General features: G+C 37.8%; 1 protein-coding gene and 1 pseudogene across 8 annotated transcripts in view; one reads left to right on the top strand and one right to left on the bottom strand.

Moving 5' to 3' along the window:
- COBLL1 (cordon-bleu WH2 repeat protein like 1) overlaps nucleotides 1-20,983 on the top strand; it is a 158,954-nt gene that overhangs the window by 89,025 nt on the left and 48,946 nt on the right. For all 8 annotated transcript variants that reach the window (XM_030796045.1, XM_030796046.1, XM_030796047.1 and 5 more), the window contains one exon: nucleotides 11,047-11,235. In XM_030796045.1, the coding sequence (XP_030651905.1) occupies nucleotides 11,047-11,235 (189 nt within the window). The remainder of the gene's footprint in view (nucleotides 1-11,046; nucleotides 11,236-20,983) is intronic.
- On the bottom strand, nucleotides 8,527-8,604 carry LOC115831096 (annotated as a pseudogene).

Genomic DNA, 20,983 nt, shown 5'->3' on the forward strand with positions numbered 1-20,983 from the left:
CACTGGCCATCAGAGAAATGCAAATCAAAACCACAATGAGATACCATCTCACACCAGTTAGAATGGCCATCATTAAAAAGTCAGGAAACAACAGGTGCTGGAGAGGATGTGGAGAAATAGGAACACTTTTACACTGTTGGTGGGACTGTAAACTAGTTCAACCATTGTGGAAGTCAGTGTGGCGATTCCTCAGGGATCTAGAACTAGAAATACCATTTGACCCAGCCATCCCATTACTGGGTATATACCCAAAGGACTATAAATCATGCTGCTATAAAGACACATGCACACGTATGTTTATTGCAGCACTATTCACAATAGCAAAGACTTGGAACCAAGCCACATGTCCAACAACGATAGACTGGATTAAGAAAATATGGCACATATACACCATGGAATACTATGCAGCCATAAAAAATGATGAGTTCATGTCCTTTGTAGGGACATGGATGAAACTGGAAACCATCAATCTCAGTAAACTATCGCAAGGACAAAAAACCAAACACTGCATGTTCTCACTCATAGTTGGGAATTGAACAATGAGAACACATGGACACAGGAAGGGGAACATCACACTCTGGGGACTGTTGTGGTGTTGGGGGAGGGGGGAGGGACAGCATTAGGAGATATACCTAATGCTAAATGATGAGTTAATGGGTGCAGCATACCAACATGGCACATGGATACGTATGTAACAAACCTGCACATTGTGCACATGTACCCTAAAACTTAAAGTATAATAATAAAAATATTATTTTAACATGTAGTCAACATACAATAGTTACCAATAGATATTTAATACCTTTTACTAAGTCTATGGAATATAGTGTATATTTTACACTTATAGCACTTCTCAACTCAGATGTTATATTTTCATTGGAAATACCTGATCTGTATTTAGATGTCATGAAATTTGTACTTGAAAAAATAGATTCTGGGCCAGCACGGTGGCTCACACCTGTAACTCCAGCACTTTGGGGAGCCGAGGCAAGTGGATCATTTAAGGATAGGAGTTCACGGCCAGCCTGGCCAACGTGGTGCGACCACGTCTCTACAAAAATTAGCTGGGCGTGGTGATGCATGCCTATAATTCCAGCTACTCAGGAGGCTGAGGCATGAGAATTGCTTGAACCCAGGAGGCGGAGGTTGCAGTGAGCTGAGATGACACCACTGCCTTCCAGCCTGGGTGACGGAGTGAGACTCTGTCTTAAAAAAAAAAAAAAGATTCCCATACTCAGGTTATCCCAAATATACTTAAACATTTTCCAATAACTGAATCAAGTATCAGTATTAAAATTCAAATTAAAACGAAATAAACTAAAACTGTAGTCCCTCAGTCACACTAATTATGCTTCAAGTGCTCAGTAGCTACATGGCCGCCATATTGGACAGCAGAGTCCTAGAAGTTTTGCTGCAGAAGAAGGGAGGGTAATGACAAGGTACTTGGAAGAGTACTTGGAAGAATCAGGCAAGTTGTATGTAAGATAATAGAAATCTCTGCATTTTTTTTTCTGTGCACCTTGGAGAGAGAGATTTAAGGTGGCAGGAACATGGGATGTAATTGATGTGACTATGGATTATTGGTCAGACTTGAGTGGAGGTGCTATGGGGGCAGAAAGCCTGAAGTGATGAATGGCTTGTCACAGGGACTTGGTATTCTAGGTGTTGAAATGTAAAATAATTGAATGTGGGAGACTGAAACAAGAGCTTTTCAAAATTTTCCTTTGGGTTTGCCATTCCCTTCATTTTTTCCTAGTGTGAATGCCAAGAGAGAGAAAAGCACTTGGAAATGCATCCCATTTTCCAGGCTTCCATTTCCTATGAGCCTCAGAGGAGACCCTTTCCTGACCAGGAGCAGAAGTGTTCTCAGCATAGGAAGAACTCCCTAGGAATGGGCATCCTGTCCATGTGACTCTTTCAACCAAATGCTACTTGTAAATTAGTGCAGCCACTGTGCCCTGCCCTGACCCTAGTCCTAACTATCTTGTCTCCATTTCCAGTCTCTAAACAAAATTGTGCTTAAATATTTTATGTTAGAGGTAAAGGGGCATGGGATCATCTTGTTCAATACCTGTATTTTGTAAATGAGAAAATGGAAGACCAGAGAAATTAAGTGATTTACTTATGGTAACACAAGTGGCCATTTAGGATACTCCCAGGCCTTTTGATGTCCAGTATATTGTTTCTCCAACCTCACCTGGGGAAGTAGCTGTTTCAGTGGTATGGCTGGGGTATGGGTACATTTGGCATCTGCCTTCCTGTTTAAATGTTGAGGCTTATGGCCCTTGCTAGGGTTACTGGGGGGCGGGGAGCATGGATTTGGTGGGTTTTCATTTGTAGTTGTCCCATGTTCTCTGTGCTTTTGGGCAAATTTCTTAAACCTCTGTAAACCCCAGCTAAATGGCAGTGGCAACTGCCTCATAAGATTAAATGTAGACAAAAAGCACCTGTACAGGACTTAGAAGAAGATATTCAATAACCACATTTTTTTTTCTCCTTCAATACCTGGCTTTTGCTCATTCACTTGTTGTTTTGTTTACTTTGATGAATGTTTAAGATCTCAAAGAAATGATGTAATGTGGTAGTAAAGAGCACTGACTTTAGAATCAGACACCTTGGATTTAAATTTCAGCTCCACCACTTACTGGCTAAGGAACCTTAGGCAAGTTCCTTAATCTCTCTGCATGTCACCCTTGTCTGGAATGTGGAGGTGGTAGCACTTGCTTCATATAGTGTAGTAAGGACATGAGTTAGTGCAGGTAAAAAACATTTTCTAACACACAGTCAACATTCAAGGATTAGCTGCTGTTGATACTGGATAAAAACTATTTTTTCTTGTGTTCTTTTTGGCTTTTACTGTTGGGACATGACACTGTTGGGACAGCATTCCATATGTGCTGCTTTGATGTGAAGAATACGCACTGCCTCTTTGCTTGGTACATTATACCAAGTATAACTGAAAGATGAGTCCCATTCCTAAAAATGAAAAATTATTCTTTTCTGATATTAATCATAATTCTCATTGGTCAAAGGAAGCTACAGATGAAACATTTGAGTCCCATCCCACAAATTATATGGCTTCAGGCAAATTACTGAGCATCTGGGCACAAGGAGGGAGTCTTCATACAATCTAAAATTTTGTCAATCCCAATTTAGTCCTTTCCCCAAATAGGAAAACCATTTAGAAACTTCGTGAGGATTGAGCTCTTTTATCCATGTGGATGTCTTTGGGGCTTATTTAAACATTGGGACTTATTTGGGTGGCCTTTGCTAGAGTTATTGGCGGGGGGATTTGGTGAGTTTTCATTTGTAATTGTCCCATGTTCTATGCACTTTGGGGCAAATTTCTTAAACCTCTGTAAACCCCAGCTAAATGGCAGTGGCAATGGCCTCCTAAGATTAAATGTAGACCAAAAGCACCTTTATAGGACTTAGCAGTAGATATTCATGAATGACTTGAATGACCTCTTATACCTCTGGCTACAGAATAGGTTGACTCTCAGCAACCCACCAAGTTTTTGCTCTCCTATGAACTGATGAAACTAATATGACCTTCCCTCCCTTCCTTCCTCAACTGAATAAAAAAAAAATGCTCATAGAGAACCCCATCTTGTGCCAGTTATAGTTCTAAGTGCCAGCAGAGAATGAGACAGGCCAGGTCCCAGCCCTCCAGGAATTTTTATTCTGGGGTCAAATAAAAAACAAGGGAATAAGTAAATAAGCAGGATGATTTCAGATAGTGATGAATGTGATGGGGACCAAGCAGGGCAATGTGAAGGGTGGGCCACGATGGGTGGGGTGGGCCTTGCTACCTTTTTTGAGTCATTAGAGAATACCTCTAAGAGGAGGAAATATTTTATCTGAATTCTGAATGACCTCAAGGAGCACGCAATTTGAAGTTTTCTGGTTAAAAGCATTTTGGACCAAGGGCAAAGCTGTGGAAGGCTCTTGGATGTGAAGAGACTGGGTCTATTTCAGGAAAGAATGCCAGTGTGAATTACACGGGGCATTGAAACTGGGAGTAACAAGAGGGGAGCTGAGGTTGGCTCATTGGTTCTCAGACTTTAGCATACATCAGAATCACGTGGAGGGTTGTCAAATGTGGATTGTAAGGCCCTGCCCTTAGTGTTTCTGATTATGTATGTCTCAGGGGTACGGCGGCCAAGTACTACGGCTGCTCCTCTGAAACCATACTTTGAGAACCACCAGGCTAGCTCATTTGGGGCCTGCAAGCCAAGGAAAAGAATTTGGGTTCATCAGTGTGTTGGAAGGCCAGTGAAGGATCAGAGAGATGTGATCTGATTTATGTCTTTTTTCTTGTTTTTCTCCTCCACTGACCTAATGGCATACATATTTAAAAGTTCACTCTGACTACTACAGGAGAGAATAGATTTTAAGGGACAAGAGGAGAAACAGGACAGACCAGTGAAAAGGCTTTTGAAGCAGTTTGGGCAAGAAAAGATGATGCCTTAATTACCAGGGTGGTAGCAGGGAGCTGGTGAAAAGTAGAGAAGTTCAGGATATGTTTTAGAGTTTAGATCCCAGGGGAATTGTTAACGTATTGGAAATAGGAGATAAAGGACAGAGAGGAATTAAAGTATGCCTGCTGGAGTTTTTTTGCTTGAGTTAACTGGGTGGTTAGTGGAGCCATTTGTAGAGATGGGGAATAATATAGAGTAGGTTTGTGTGAGAATGAGGATTAGAGATGAAGAGGAGAATCAAGTTTTGGTTATATAACATTTGAGATACCTATGGGACATCCAAATGGAGATAACCATGAGATTGTTGGGAATAAAAGTCAGAGCTCAATAAACAAGTCAGGTTGGAGATGTGAATTTGACAGCCACTGACATATAGTGATATTTGAAGCCATGGGCTTTTATGAAGTCCCTTGGAGGTGGAGGTTGTAGGAAGAAGACAAAAAGGCAGAGAATGGACCCTGGGGTTGCCCCAACATTTAGAAATCAGAGGAGGTGAGGATGGGGAGACTGAGGAGTGGCAGTGAAGAAGGAAGAGAACAATAGATTGTGTGCCCACACAAAGAAGCCAAGGGAAGACAATCCCTCACAGAGGACTTGAGTGGCTGTGAAATAGTGCTCAATGTGACCAAGATGAGACAGATAATTGTCTATGATTTGGATCCTCATAGGTTATTGGCAACCTTGAGAAAAAAATGTAATATGAGAGTCATATAATGTTTTGGGTTTCTCCTTGTTGATTTTCATTATTGCATATCTTCTCAAGCCCTTTCGACATACTCACTCTTTGAAATTAGGCTCATCAAGAAAAGAGGGCTTTATTGTTTTTAATTGTATTCCCTTGAGCACATAATACAATGTTATGCCCACTTCTGAACAAATCTTATTTAAAAAATTCTTCTGTTGTTTCATTAAACCCAGACAGAGAAACTGGGAAATTTTGTTGAGAAATTGGTCTTCAATTTATAATTGAAATACATAGTTTAGTGGCCATGAAAACCCTACCAGTTATTTTGAAGGACTGCCTCATCAACACTTACCACAATAAATCCTATGTTTAATCGCCCTCTGTGCTGAGAGAGGGTTACTGTTAAATTTATTTTTTGTCTTTAGACTGAATACTTAAAAACCCTATTGTCTTATATTTTTGTCTTTAATATTGAATCCATATTTTTTGTATAGCACTTTTCTGAATGAATCTATAAGAATACTTTATAAATATGATAAATATAGCAAACTGATGAGAGCCCATTGGAGTTGAGTAGCTTATTAAGGATGTAAGTATATCTCATATAGCATTTTAAACCTTTGCTTTTTCAAATCAAGACTAGAATTATGTTTTGCTGAGCTCTTTTATTCCCTCTTTTGATCTATTTTAAGGATATTATATTGACATTAAGGCACATGATTTTGGAGTGCCCTGTTAATCAAAATGATAAAAAGACCAATCAGCAGTAATAGTAGGACACTAATTGAATTCTGTGTTAAAATGATGTTATGATATTTTCAAAATATATTATTGAGTAATGCAAATTTTGCCTTAATTCTCATTATTAAAATTGAGTATAATATCGAGATAATTTTAATAAAGCAATGATTTGCATAAGCAATAATTTACTGTAGCTTGTTATTTTTAAGCTTGAATAATGAATTTTTGCCCTGATGTGGGGGAGTTTTCTTATTATAAATATCTTTCCAGTATAACCTCCCCTCCACCTACCTTATGTGAAATTTGCTATTGTTTACTGTTAAGGGGAAAAGCCTCTCAAAAGTAGGCTGATAGTCAAACAAGGGCCACTGGTGAAGAAGAGCATACTGAAAATCTATTTGATAAGGAAACTGGCTCAAACATCCCTGTTTAAAAGGGGTGAGGAGGTTTCAATGGCAGTTACTGTGATTTTTAAATATTTAAATATTTTAAAAACTTAGTGTTCTTAAGTATGGTTGTTATTGAATGTTAATGTTACGTTTTTCTCTTTAGTTTTATCAGAATTTCCTATATTTAGATGATAATAAACATTTGATTATTTTCACTGTACTTTTAACTTTGGGTGACAATTTTGTTATTACTTCAGAGCCTCTGACGAAAAAATTAATGTTAGTAGAGTTGTGAGTAAGTAAAAGATATTTTCAAAATTTCGCTGGTGACTAAAAGGTCAAATAAGTTAAAGTCTTAAAGCTACTTAGGATTCAGGCCAAATCCAGGCTTCCATCTGGTATTCTTTTCACTAGACTGGACTATGTAGTAAGCAAACTAGATAAACACATTCCTAAATTTAATGTGTATGGATCCCAATTGGGAACTAACATATAATTGATCCTACAGGCTCTGCTTATCAAAATTCTACTTTTCTTTCAAGACCTGAGTCTCTTGTCTTTTCTCTTTGAAGCATGCCTTGATCCTGCTCCCCACCCCACACAGCTGGTCTCAGCTGGCTTTCATTGACCTAAATTTTCAAAGTTGCCATCTGTTTGATGACCCTTCTTTTTCGTTTTGTATTATTTAATTACGCATTGCATCTCGGTTGTATTGCGCATTCATTGTGGAAGGATGTTGGTCTTATTCGCATTGCTTTCCATTTTTCAGGAACAAAAGTAACATACATTATTAAATTGAAATAACAACTGAGAACATTAGGATGTTTTTCCTAGAAGTCTTATGTAAATGCCTCGGTGTGGTGGCTCATGCCTGTAATCCCAGCACTTTGGGAGGCTGAGGTGGGAGGATTGCTTGAGTCCGGGAGTTCAAGACCAGCCCGGCCAACATGGCAAAACCCGGTGTCTAGTAAAAATACAAAAATGAGCTGGGTGTGTGCCTGTAGTCCCAGCTACCCAGGAGGCTAAGGCACAAGAATCGCTTGAACCTGGGAGATACAGGCCGCAGCGAGCTGAGACCGTTCCACTGCACTCCAGCCTAGGTGACAGAGCCAGATCCTGTCTTAAAAAAAAGTTCTGTGTGAATGGTTTTTCAACTAGTGCTTTGTCCTACTTTCCCCGTCTTAAAAGAAACTGGCTTATGTATAGTGATTAGAGATGGATTTTCATCATAGACTCAAACTACCTGAGGAAGTAAAACTGTCACACACAGACATCAAAACTGTGAGTGAGAGGAGTTCACTGCAGTGTGCAGTAGACAGGGAATACTTCCCCAGAATTACGAAGTTCTCAGTTATCCCTTGCTAATAAAGCCAGTGTGTATTTTTCATTCATCTTGTAAAATATAAAACATAATCATTTAATTTAAAAAAATCCCAGACAAGTAATCTTGATATGAAAGCTCATTTTATTTTTTGGTGGTAAGGACTCTTTTCCTTCCCAATTTTAGGCTTAGGTAGTGCATCTTCTGTGGAAAGTAGTCATTGAATTCACTCTTTCAGCAAATATCAGTGCCTACTATGCGGCAGGCATGGTCCCAGAGATTCTGTGTATTTGCAAATGTGTGGACAAGGTGGTGGAGACAAGTCCCTACTCTCATGGAATTAATTACCCTTTAACAGAAGGAGACATAAGTATGTTGCTCATTAACCCTGTGGCCAAAAGTAAAGCAGAGAGATGGGGGTGTGAAGGTCAGGAGCAGACTCTGTAGAGGGCCTGGTATTCTGGATGTGTTCAAGGAAAAGGCAAGAGTCCTGAGATTGGAATGCAGTGAGCTTAGGCAGAAAGTGTTAGATAGGGGACTGGAGAGGCCGGAGGTAAGGGAGGAAGGAAGGACCTATTACAGATGGTCTCCTGCTTGCGATGGTTTGATGTATGATTTTTCAACTTTATTGTGGGTTTGTCAGAATGTAACCTCGTCATAAATTGAGGGACATCTGGATTTATGATGGTTTGAATTATGATTTTCTGATTCTATGATGGGTTTATTGGGGGTATTTGGTACATTTGGACTTATATTTTCAATTTAGGGTGGATTTATCAGGTTGTAATCCCATCGTAAGTGGAGGAACATTTGTATAGCACTCCAGATCTTTTCTGGTTGAGGCAAGAAACCATTGGAGAATGTGAGAAGTGAGGCAGTGATCTGACTTGTATTTTATTTTATTATTTTATTGACTTATTTTTCCACACATTCAGAGAAACTTCTCTAGTAATGAACTATAGAAATGACCCCTGAAAGTTTAGTCTTCTAACTTGTATTTTAAAAAGATCACCCTGGTTGTTTCGTTGAGACTAGATTACGAAGTGACAAGGTTGGGAGCAGGGACACCAGTTGGCAGCTTGAGCAGATGTATTTGGTGATCCAGGTGGTTGGTGGATTCTGGGTCTACTTATGATATAGAGCTGGTGGAATTTGTAGATGGATTAGATGTATGTTTATGAGAACAAGGATTTTTGGCCTGGACAAATGAAAGAAATGTGATTGACTGAGATGGGAATACTTGGAGAGTCTTTTTAAAATTCATTTTTGTTGCTATTACCAAAGTTACTTTTTCTGTCATTGTACTTTCTGATGAGTTTTTGCTGATATTTAGGTAGGCTATTGACACTTTCATATATGAACTTTGTACCAACCTACCTTACTGAATTCTCTTACTTATAAAATGTTTCAGTTGATTCACTGGTTTCTCATCTCTTTTGACTTCTCTGTGCAATTTTACCAAACCATTTAATTCTAAAAAGTACCATTTTCTTTTATGGCTCTATTCACTTTTCTCTGCCAAAAATATCAGTTATTTCTTGCCTTTTTCTGTGTGTTTCTATTCATTCTCCAAAACCCAGCTCATGTTTCCCGTCTGTAAGACATTTCTGGATTCCTAAGAAAGTTGCATTTTCTTCCTGTGACCCGCAGCTGCACCATCTGCATACCTGTGTTAGAGCAGTCATCAAACTTGATGGTAATTTTGCCTGCCTGTCAATGCTTTGGGGCTATGAACCCTGCAGGAATAGGAACTGAGTCTTACTCATCTTTACCTTTCCTGTGTTTAGCTGAATCTGCTCTGATAATTGTCTGTTATAAAATAAGTATTTGTTATACATGAGTGGTCAATTTCTGCAGATTTAAAAATTGAAATTTGAAATTGGGGGGCATTCTTCTTTACAGGGATTTTTATAAGCTTTTATTCATTGTAACAGTTTTTTAAAATGTAGTTTTGTTGCTCTTGTAAAATAAGTCTTTTCTGAAGTACAATATGTTTCTATTATTATACCACTAAGAGTTAAGGGCTTGTTATTTTTGTAAATGAATGTACAGTGTAGGAACCTTGCTTCAGTCTTTTCGTGATGAGTCGTATGTTAAAGGAGTTGGAGTTGTGAGACCTTAAATTTTGAAAATACCGAATAGGTGGATGTTATATATTTACTTACAAAGAAGCCTTTTGATCTTATTTGGTTCTTATGTTTGCCTAGCAAGTAAGGATGGGAGGAATTGAAATCTGTATTTTTCTGAGTGGAAAGGAGCAGTATTCATTTTTCTAAAACCAATTAGCCTTTTATAAAGGTAATATTTTCAAAAACTTTAATTCACAGTGTTTTAAATAAAACCATAAATATGTCCTTACTTATAGTTTATTTTCACATTTTATTTTTTCAACCCATGAAATCATTGGATTGGCCTATGTACGTTCAGAATGTCTACTATTTCTGTTATAAGTTAGTTAAGAGGTTGTCTTAGTGATGCAAAAATATTTATTAGAAAATTACTAGTAATGTTTTTCATTGAAGCAGATATATTATTTGTCAAACAACCCATCATAGTTCATTGCTAGGTACCGTGGAAAATAGCCATCTATGTGCAGTGGGAAATACAGCCATCCACACCATGCTGCTTTCTTTCTTTCGTTCTTTGAGATAGGGTCTCACCATGTTGCCCAGGCTGGACTCAAACCCTGGGACTCAATGGATCCCCCCACCTGTCTGCCGAGTAGCTGGAATCTCTGCTGTGTGCCACCACATCTGGCTAGCATGCTTCATGCTTCTTTTTTGCAGGGAGTTTTAAATGTAGGTAGAGGGTTGAAACTGGTACCCCCCCAAAAAATCTAAAAAGTTGCATCTATGGAATTGGTACGTGCTATATCAATTCAAAGAAAGAAGAAATTCTGTGGAAGGGGTCGTTTGGGGTAAACAGGGTGGATTTAACTAGTCTTTGAAGGATAAGGTAGGGTTTATCTGAAACGAGAGGTGGAACATTCTACATCGGAAACAAATAGGATGAAGGGCCCAAAGGTAAGAGTTATTGTGAAATGAGAGAGTGAGATACTGATCTGATCTCTATCCTGAAACGTTAAGGAGTTTTGTAATTTAACTAAACAAAGAAAATACATCTTCCTCGACTTGCTATAGTGAACACACAGTAACTAAATGTAATAGAGGCCAATATAAAATTTCTTTATCATGTTTCTTTTTATGTCCAAGTAATGTAGGCATAGTACTCAAAACAAAACAAAATGCTGACTGGAAAAAGAAAACAAAATCCTAATTCGATCATCCAACACTAACAGTTAATGTTCTAGAACATTTTTTCTAGATGTGAAAAACCACTACTAGATCATATTTATAAAAATACATCATATTAAAAAGTTACCTTAAAAATAAAATATTTTGTATTTTTTGTGTTTTCTTTATATTTTAGGAGAAAACCAAAAGCCAAGGCACCACTTCCTCCAGCTGAGACCAAACACACTGATGTCTCTTCAGCTGCTGATTCTGTAGAATCCACTGCTTTCATCATGGAACAGAAAGAAAACACGATAGATAAAGATGTTGAACTCTCAGTGGTCCTACCTGGGGATATTATCAAATCTACTACTGTTCATGGCAGGTACGCTGGAGTGAATGAAATATCAGGACCTCCCCTTCTTATTCTACCATTGAAAGTCTCTGTGATATAAGTCTTAATGTTTGTTTTTTGACAAAACACTTCATTTATCACTCAGTTTAGTTACCTGTTAAAAAAAGAGTGCTAAAATGGTGTTAAAAACTTTCTATCAATGTTTTAATATCAGTGCTATGAATTCCACAAACCCAATTAAATGACTCTTGAAATTTGGAACCCTTTCATATCTCATTAGTTATTTAACAAGTTTTTAAAAATAAGCCTTTCCTGGAGGAATGGCCATTAGTTATATTGATTTTGTAAACCAAACTTACAAAACAAGCCCAGTGACGCACAGGAAAATCCTATCCTTTTCTTCTCAAATTGTTCTTCCCACTTTAAGCTGCTTCTTTAAGTTTGCAAAACTCTTAATTTTAAGAGTTTTATTACTCTTAAAATGTAATACTTTTGTATTTATCAAAACAGTTAAATCTGTCTGTAAATTAATTGGCAGTTTTTTTATTTCATTGAATGATTTAATTAATTTATTTAAAATGTGGGTGAATTAAGTAGAAAAATAAAATCAAACTTTATCCCAGCAAAAAGGAAAGATGTGATTTAGAAGACTGATATTTTTAAATACCTTTGTGAAAATTGGAAAAATGGAACAAAGCCAAGTGTAATTTTCCATTTCACTTTGAAGTGGAAAGTTACATGAACTATAGACTTGGTCTTGTTCTTTCACCTTCAACTGCCTATTTGTTATCAGGAATCCTCTTTTAGAAATTTAAGCTGTTTTGACCTTAGCTCGCTCGCTCGTGTGCTCTCTCTCTCTGTTTGTGTGTGTGTGTTATGTATAAGGAAAAGAATATATTGGGTATTGCATTCTTACAATCTGATGTTGTCTAGAAAAACTCATTCAAGGTAACCTTAAGATTTATCATTAAAATAATGTGTAACTTTACAGATTATTTAAAGTAGATGAAAACAAAATAGTTCAGCTTTAGCAAATAATATCGTATTATTTAACTCTGATTAAATTTGAGGAAGTTGCATTTTGCCATTTATTTTGTATTGAAAGTCATTTTGGAGATCACACATTGAACCCTATTTATGAGATTGAGAAAACTGTCTATGGTAGGCTCCCACCTGCAGCTGTGGATGGCCTCATATGTGTGAGAAAGACATCTTGAAAGTTAGAGACAATGGCCATTATCATGAATTCTTGAAATAATGTTACTCTGGTTTTAAAAGGAAAATGGATCTGGCTGAGGGTAATAAAGGCAATTCCTTTTTTATTTTATTTTTTTATTTTTCCTGAATTCAAAGTAAGTAAAAAAAAAAAAAGTCTACTTTTTTTCTAGTTATTAGGGTTTCAGGTCACGTTGGTTTCATCACAAATACTCTTCAAAATTTCTTTCTTTTTTTTTTTTTTTTTTTGAGACGGAGTCTTGCTCTGTCACCCAGGCTGGAGTGCAGTGGCGCAATCTCGGCTCACTGCAAGCTCCGCCTCCTGGGTTCACACTATTCTCCTGCCTCAGCCTCTCCGAGTAGCTGGGACTACAGGCGCCCGCCACCACTCCCGGCTAATTTTTTGTATTTTTAGTAGAGACAGGGTTTCACCGTGGTCTCGATCTCCTGACCTCGTGATCCGCCTGCCTCAGCCTCCCAAAGTGCTGGGAATACAAGCGTGAGCCACTGCGCCCGGCCTCAAAATTTCTTCTTGGGGATTTACCAGTCATCTTTTTATATTACCTTATTCTCTGTTTGCTCTCAATGAATCTCTGGGTTCTTCAGATTTTTTTTTTTAAACTTCAGTGACTTTAACATCAGAAGTGTGTTTTTTCTCTCCATCCTGTCACCCGTCATAGTTATTTTAGACTTTTCCACATGCCACCCCGAGTTAACTTTTCTTCTGTTTCCTCAACTGTGGAAACCAAGATCCGTGGTCAACTTCCCTGTTTCCACCAGAGAATGGTGGAATCTCATCACTTTAAAACAGTTCCATTCCTGAGATCTTAGGGTTCCTTATTTGAATACCACCTTTTTAAACATCTAGCTTATCCACTTTCTCTTTAACTGAATTAGTTCTTCATCCTCCTCAAGTCTAATTTATGACTGTTCTGTAGGATGCTGCATTTTTCTTCATGTCTAAATTTTCTTCATATCTATTTTTTCTTCATACCTGATAGATTCTGCATCAAACATTTCTCCTACATTTGTACTTACAAGCACCCTAGATTTTTCCCACCTCCTTCCAGAATGTTTGCCTCCTCAGGTCCCTAAATCTGAGTAACTTTCCATCAATCAGCTTTATGTTTCTGGGCCAACTGTTGTTGAATTGCTGCAGTTTTTTTATCTATGAAAATGTATTATAGCTGAATTGATAGGATTAAATATGATTAAATGAAATACTATCAGGGCTTGGCGCCTATTGGCTTTCTCTCTTTTTTTTTTTTTTTTAATTGGGAACTGCTTTTCTTAACCCTGGGCTCTCTTTATTGACCTTGTACCCTCAGATGAATCTAAAATGCCTCTCTGTTTGTGGTACTACCTTTGATAAAAGACTGCAGGACAGCAATTCAATATCGAATTAAAGGAGTCCAAACTACCTAGCCTGGAGATTGGGATACCTTATTTTCTCCAACAAAATTAAGTAGGCTTTTCCTTCACCACCACTCTCCTTCCTTTGTGTATTTTTTGTTTGTTTGTTTTTTGAGACAGAGTCTTGCTCTGTCACCCAGGCTGGAGTGCATTGGCAGGATCTCGGCTCACTGCAACCTCCATCTCCCAGGTTCAAGCAATTCTCCTGCCCCAGTGTCCCAAGTAGCTGGGATTACAGATTAACACCACCATGCCCAGCTAATTTCTGTATTTTTAGAAGAGATGGGGTTTCACCATGTTGGCCAGGCTGGTCTCGAACTCCTGACCTCAGGTGATCCACCTACCTCGGCCTCCCAAAGTGCTGGGATTACAGGCATGAGCCACTGTGCCCGGCCCTCCTTTGTGTATCTTAAGCTTCCCCACATGACTCTTTGCTCTTCCTTTATTCTTCTACAAATACTCCATTTCTTTTACCTCAGTACCTTTATGAACTTTTTTTTTCCCTCTCGTGTAACTCACTACCCTCATTTTCTACAGTTAGTTTATATAGCTCAGGTGATATATTTTATATAAAGGCTCCCTTGTCTCCCCAGAATCAGTGATTAACTCTGGCTATATCATATTTATTACATATTGTTCTATGCTGCAATGTACGTGTAGGTCTTACCTTTCGAAGAAACCACAGAGCCATGAGAATATCATTACTTTTCTTTATAGTGCCTAGCACAGTTTCTTGCAATGTAGTAGGCATTTCATAAATTTATCAAAATGAATATTGTCTTCCTAAACCCTTACGTGTAGATGGAGGTAGCAACAGAAATGGTGTGAAGAAGCACTTGGAATGAGTCCTAGTTGTTTACCCAGAATCTTTTAAGTAAAGATATTTTCTCCAGGCAGAGAGCAAGGTAGGAATGGAATGCCCCAAATTCCGATTGCTTTTTTAATTTTGTTTAGGGCTGAAGAGTTTTTCTGAGAGTAGAATTTATATCGGTGTTTTTGTTTGTTTGTTTGTTTAGACAGGATTTCAGTCACCCAGGCTGGAGTGCAGTGGTAAGATCTGGGCTCACCACAGCTTCTGCCTCCCAGGCTCAAGCAATCTTCCCACCCCAGCCTCCCAAGTAGCTAGGACCACAGGCGTGTGCTACCATGCCCAGCTAATTCTTGTATTTTTTGTAGAGATGGGATTTCCCCACGTTGCCCAGCCTGTATATCAGTGTTTTTACTATGGAGTTTCATTTAGGGACTTTGTTCGCAGTAGTTTTATAATTCAGGCATGACTCATTGATGCTATGACTAATTTTCTATTTTAAGTGTTTGTGATTTAAAGTAGTTGTGTGATTCTGAATATCTTAGGAGTGTGATTCTGGGATACCTTAATGCGATCCAAGATGTTTCAGAGTTTGACTTGGTATATCTTAAAAGTGTGACTTGGGATATCTTAATAGTGTGATTAGGGATGTCTTGAGTGTCACAGCTGCTGCTGACGCATTGTTTCACAAAACTGTTTAAGAACAAAAAGAAATGTTCAGATAGAAAATTATGTACTACTACTGAAAAATGTTAACTACCTAATGGGAAAGCTCATAATGACAAAAATAAAATTTCTTTATGACTTTGTTACTACCATATAAAAGGAATATGAAAAATCTCAACAGAATAATACAATAATTTGGTGGAGGTAACTTTAAGTGTGTGAGGGTTTCTTAGATAAATAGAGTTCTATATGTAACTCTGAACAAAGACTTTAATGCAGTTTTTTGAGACCATGCTTTCCGAATTTGTCTGAATATGTCTTGTATATTTATTTTGATAGTGTAGTATTATTTCTTATGCCTTTATTGTGAAGAATACTATCAGTGTTTGACGGAAATACAGATTTCAGAAACTTATATGCCTCGCTTCACTTTTCGGAAATAATTTTCTCAGTCAAAATGTATTCTTGGGGAATATTTTTGGAAAGTCCTACCATAGATCTCATGCACAGGTGGGCTCAGGATGTTCTCTTTTGGGGAATGTGAGTGCGCAGTGGTATCTTCAGAAGAATGCACTTGTTTGTACATTGATTTTCACCAAAGAGCTTGTTCAGATTAGGAAACACAGTGGGGTTGGAGGTGGTCATAGACTTTATGCTCAGGGAGAAACTTATTATCCTGAATTAGGTTGGTAGCCATCTGCCAGCTCAACTATTTTTGGTACCAGAACTTAGTGATGCCATCTCTTTAATGACCAAAAGTCACCATGTCTCTACTATCTTGCCTTTGTGAGGCTCTGCTTACATTAAGGGGGGTTGCCATGCTAACCTGAAAACTCTTGGGCATTTCTGCATATCCTAATATCATGGATGATTGGACTGAAAGAAGGAAGAATTAAAATATTTATATATAAGATACAGTGTAGTATAGATGTATGTGTGTGTATGCCTATGTGTATGTATATATATAGTTTGCACACATATATAAATGTGTGCATCTATGTATAGACTGTATATACCAAATCCAAAATCTCAAATGCTTCAAATTCCAAAACTTTTTGAGTGTAAATATGATGCTCAAAGGAAACGTTTATTGGAGCATTTCAAACTTTGGATTTCCAGATTAGGGATGCTCAACTCGAGTAATGCAAATACTTCAAAATCTGAAAAAATGTGAAATCGAAAACACTTCATGCCTCAAGAATGTTGGATAAGGGATACTCAACCTGTTTCTGTGTGTCTGTGTATCATGTATATAATCGATAAACATCTTTTTCACCAGACAAAGCAGTTCTTTGCCTTTCTAGAAATGAACATTAAAGGATACTACTGTTACAGAACTAGTGGCTCTTCTTCTCAGAAGATGCTATACTTCACAACAGCATAAGCAGTGGTGTCTGCTAGTACTTGGGAAAAGTTAATTTTTAATGAAAGTGAGCCTATAGACTAAACAGATATAGAAACCACATAGAATAAGGAAATATGTGGGTACATTTGTATATGATTCTAGGTCTTCATCGTATAGTTGGGTATCTGCTTCATAGGTAATTATTCCTCATTGAATAAGTATTAGTTCCTTTTTCCTCTTTTCCCTTTCTCCAGGCTAAACTTTTAAAGCAAAATGTTCATTTTGGGAAATCTGATAAGATTGACACGAATGCTTCTTAGCCTGTAGAGAGAGCATTCAATGGCCATGCTATCACACTTTCCTTACAAGAGGGAGGAAGAAATAAGCACCATTTATAATATAGGAAGATATTTCTTTTACGCCCCTACCACAAATAGGAATTTGTTTTGATTCGAGCACACGTGAGATGTCATAATTGAAAACACAAAGAAAGCACAGAACTCCAAGCTAGAAGTCCCAACTAGAAGTTACAGTTTGTTCTAGACTTGCTGTGTGATCTCAAGCAAGTCACCTCACCTCTCTGGGCTTTTCCCGTAAAATAACCCAGAGACATGTCGCACATGCTTTTCAGCTTGATTTGCCTGTGCCATAGCACCAGTTTACAGCAGAGTCGAGCCTAAGCCCGCGGTTTTGACTGGCATAGGGTTGGGCCGCTGAGGAACTCGGGAGCATTTTACATGGATTACAGCGCCACCTATTGGGAAAAAGTAGACTATGAAAAATGACAAGATAAAGTTGGATCAGTGTGGGATTTTTGCTAAAAAAAAACGAGAGTAACAGAACAGTATGGATCTAGAAAAATTTCTGAAGTTCACGTCATATTTATATTTATTGAGAAGTGTCTATTGATGACAAATGTGTGATAAATATATGTGTATAATAGGGTATTTTTTTAAACTGTCAATCTATAGGGTGGTACAAACCATGTTTAACTATATAAGATGCTTAAATTTTGGTTTAGATCCTTATTCTGCTGTAATTGCTTAAAACAAAAGTTGGCATTTTAACTGTGCAAGTACCTAAACATAACCGTACTACTTGAGTTTTTAATCGGTACTATTTGAGTTTTTAATCATCCTGTCATCTAGGTTCTATCACTGCCCTCCCATATCCCCCATGGCTCTGAGCCCAGGAGAATGTCAGCCTCTGTCACCTGCCTGCTCCCCTGGTTGGGAAAGGGGTGACAAAGTATTCACAAATGTCCTCAGAACATTGTTCCTGGCAGGGCCACCCTCTTCCCTTTGCTTTTCTGGCATCTACATCTTATAATAATGACCCTTTTTAATTCGTTTTTTAACTTAATTTAATTTTTAAATTTTTCTAGAGACAGCGTCTCACTCCATTGCCCAGGCTGGAGTGCAGTGGTGTGATCATAGCTCACTGCAGCCTCAAACTCTGGGCTCAAGTGATTGTCCTGCCTTGGCCTCCCAAAGTGCTGGGATTACAGATGTGAGCCACCGTGCTCAGCCCTAATTTTAGTTTTTAAATTTTTGTGATTACAAGTGCAATAGTTAGATGTTTTAGAAAGTTGGAAAATACAGATAAGCCAAAAAATTGTAAATGCAATTTCATTAAGCAGGCAGATTGCAACTTCTAACATTGTAGTGTCTAACCTTTTATTCTTAGGCATGCACATATATGTACACCCATCTATATGTGCACTCTTCTTTTTTACAACAATATGGTATTATATTGTACATGCTATTTGTAACCTGCTTTTTTTCAGTAATGATTTCCATCTTTCATGTCAATAAAATATTATCCTTTGTCTATATTCAAATTGCCTCAATTATAGTGAGATATATTTGTAGTATTTTTGTTTTTATAAGGGGCATGTATGTGTGTTTAGTAGGTGTGTTCTTAAATCACAATTTTTATGACGGTAATTATTTATAATTAGCTCTGAGTATAACACCTAAGATAAACAACCAGATAGAGTCCAAAGTGGTGACTTTCTAAAAATTGTGGGGTTTTTTACATTTAGTAATATCTATTTTTAGTATGTTAAGAACTTATCAGCTTAGTAATCTGACCTATTACTATTTATCTTCAAATCTTAATTTCATGTGTTATTTTCTTCAAAATGTTTCTTATAGCATAATAAGCATTCTCAATTTTGAGAATGGGTCTATTTGTTTTGTGTACCTGGTACTTTTCATTTCTTGCACACACAGAGAGAGCCCTGCTTCATTCCTGAACTCATTACTGAATTACATGGGTTAGCATAAGATTGATAAACATCAGCAGCAATAGAGAATCTTTTAAAATTTCTGTACTATTACTGGTATGTATAATTGGGTTGTTGGTGTGCACTTACAAGCACTGTACAGATATGAAACTAATCCAGGGAATTGTTATTTATTTCTGAAAGAAGTGGGAAATCTCATAGGGATTTCTTCATTTCAAAGAAGAGCCTTTAGAGTCTTAAAAGAAAAAATCAGCCCTCCAGAAAATTATTATATTATCTTACAAGAGAAAAAATTCTGTAAATAATCTTAATGCAAAGCAGACCCTGCTGAGTAATAAAATAACCCAAAATTCAATGCGGTGTAATAATATAGAGGAGTGATTATAATGTTCATCCAATCCTTTTCCACTTTTAATAATTTGCCTCAGGTTTTAGGTGGACTGCTCATGTGTGCTCCCGCCTTAGGAAACAGGAAGACAGGCATCTTTTCTGTGGTGATCCCGTGGTCAAACCCATTAGCCAACTGCCTTCAGGTGCATCGACTGGGGGATGATTATCCAACCAGAATTGTTATCTTTGGCAGAAGTAGTTTGGCATCCAGGTGGATAATTCTGAGCTCTATTCAAGAGATTATTTTATTTCCTGTGGGTGCACTTGGTGACTAGTTAACCCCAGCGGCAGCTCCGTTGGATGCAGGACCTGCTTAAAAGTTAATGTCCTACTTTTATAGTGTTATCACTCCTTTATGGTAAAGCTAGAAAGTCAGTAATTCCCAACCTCAAAATCTTGTGGTCAGGGTCAGCTTTCCTGTGTTACAGTGCTGAATGCTGAGGCTTCAATTAAATATTTAAAGCATTCAAACTAGTCTGAGGCTATTTTTGGAAAAGATCTTAACCCTATTTAATGTTTGTGTCTCACCTTTGTGTAAAGATAGCATGGCTTAGGCAAAACAAGCTTATTAATTATAAAAAACAACAGAGCTTTCACCATGTTACTTTTATCTAAAGCATATGAACTTCCTCTCAACAAGTATGCTTTCTCATGTGTCAGTTGTATTAGTCTACTATGCATTTGAGCCCCTTGACTTTCAAGCAGAATTAATCACTGTTTTCTCTAAATTTCCCGTTCGACAACAGTGACCTAGGCAGGTGCCTGAAGATTACTAAGATTTGGTCCTGCTAGAGGGGGAGCTCACATCCATGTACACACAAAACCCAGATAACTTCTTGAGGTCACTCTGCTGCTTAAGATCTAAGTAAGGCTGGCCTGAACCCCTGTTCCACTTCCTGTGGAAGGTTCAATCCCCTTTATAATCTTATTGTAAACTCCCAAGGGTTTTATGTTCTTGGGGCCACCTCTGGCTCTGACTTCATGCCTTACCACCTCTGGATTCATATTTTTCAGTTTCTGCTTTTGAAATTTCATCCTTTATTTGACATCTCTCAAGGCTACCAGAACATTAGTGATGGCTTGTAGAGTTACAGTAAGCACACCACATAGCAAACCATTGAAATTTGCATTTTAGGTCTCCTGTTGGGTACTTTCAGCAACACTGCCACTTTGTCCCTCCAATCCTGGCCCCTTTCCACTGGCTAGCTCCTCTTTCTGTCTCTGTCTCCTTTCTGCATTAGCTTCAATCCTATCAGCTCCCTACGAAATATATCTAGAATCTGAGTAGTCCAGGCCACCACCATCTCCCACCTAAATTTTCGCAATAACCTTGTAGCTGCTCCCCCAGGCTATTTTGAATACAAAAACCAGAATGTAATCCTTTTAAAAAGTAGAGTAGATCACATCACTCCTCAGAACTCTTTGGAGGCTTTCTGTCTCACTCAGTAAAATCTCAAGTCTTCACTTGAAAGGCCTTGAAACACTACAAGATTATCACTCTGATTTCATGCCTATTGTTTTCACCTTAGCCGACTAGTTTCTGTTTTTCTTTAAACACTTAGAGCACATTCCTGCCTCAGGTTTTTGTACTTGTCAAAGCTATCTTTCCGCAGATACCCCAGTCCCTTCAAGGTCTCAATTCTGGTGTCATTTTTCAATTAGGACATTCCTAATTTCTTTCCTTATTTTTTTG

This window comes from Nomascus leucogenys, chromosome 17, assembly GCF_006542625.1.
Source record: "Nomascus leucogenys isolate Asia chromosome 17, Asia_NLE_v1, whole genome shotgun sequence".
NCBI lineage: Eukaryota > Metazoa > Chordata > Mammalia > Primates > Hylobatidae > Nomascus > Nomascus leucogenys.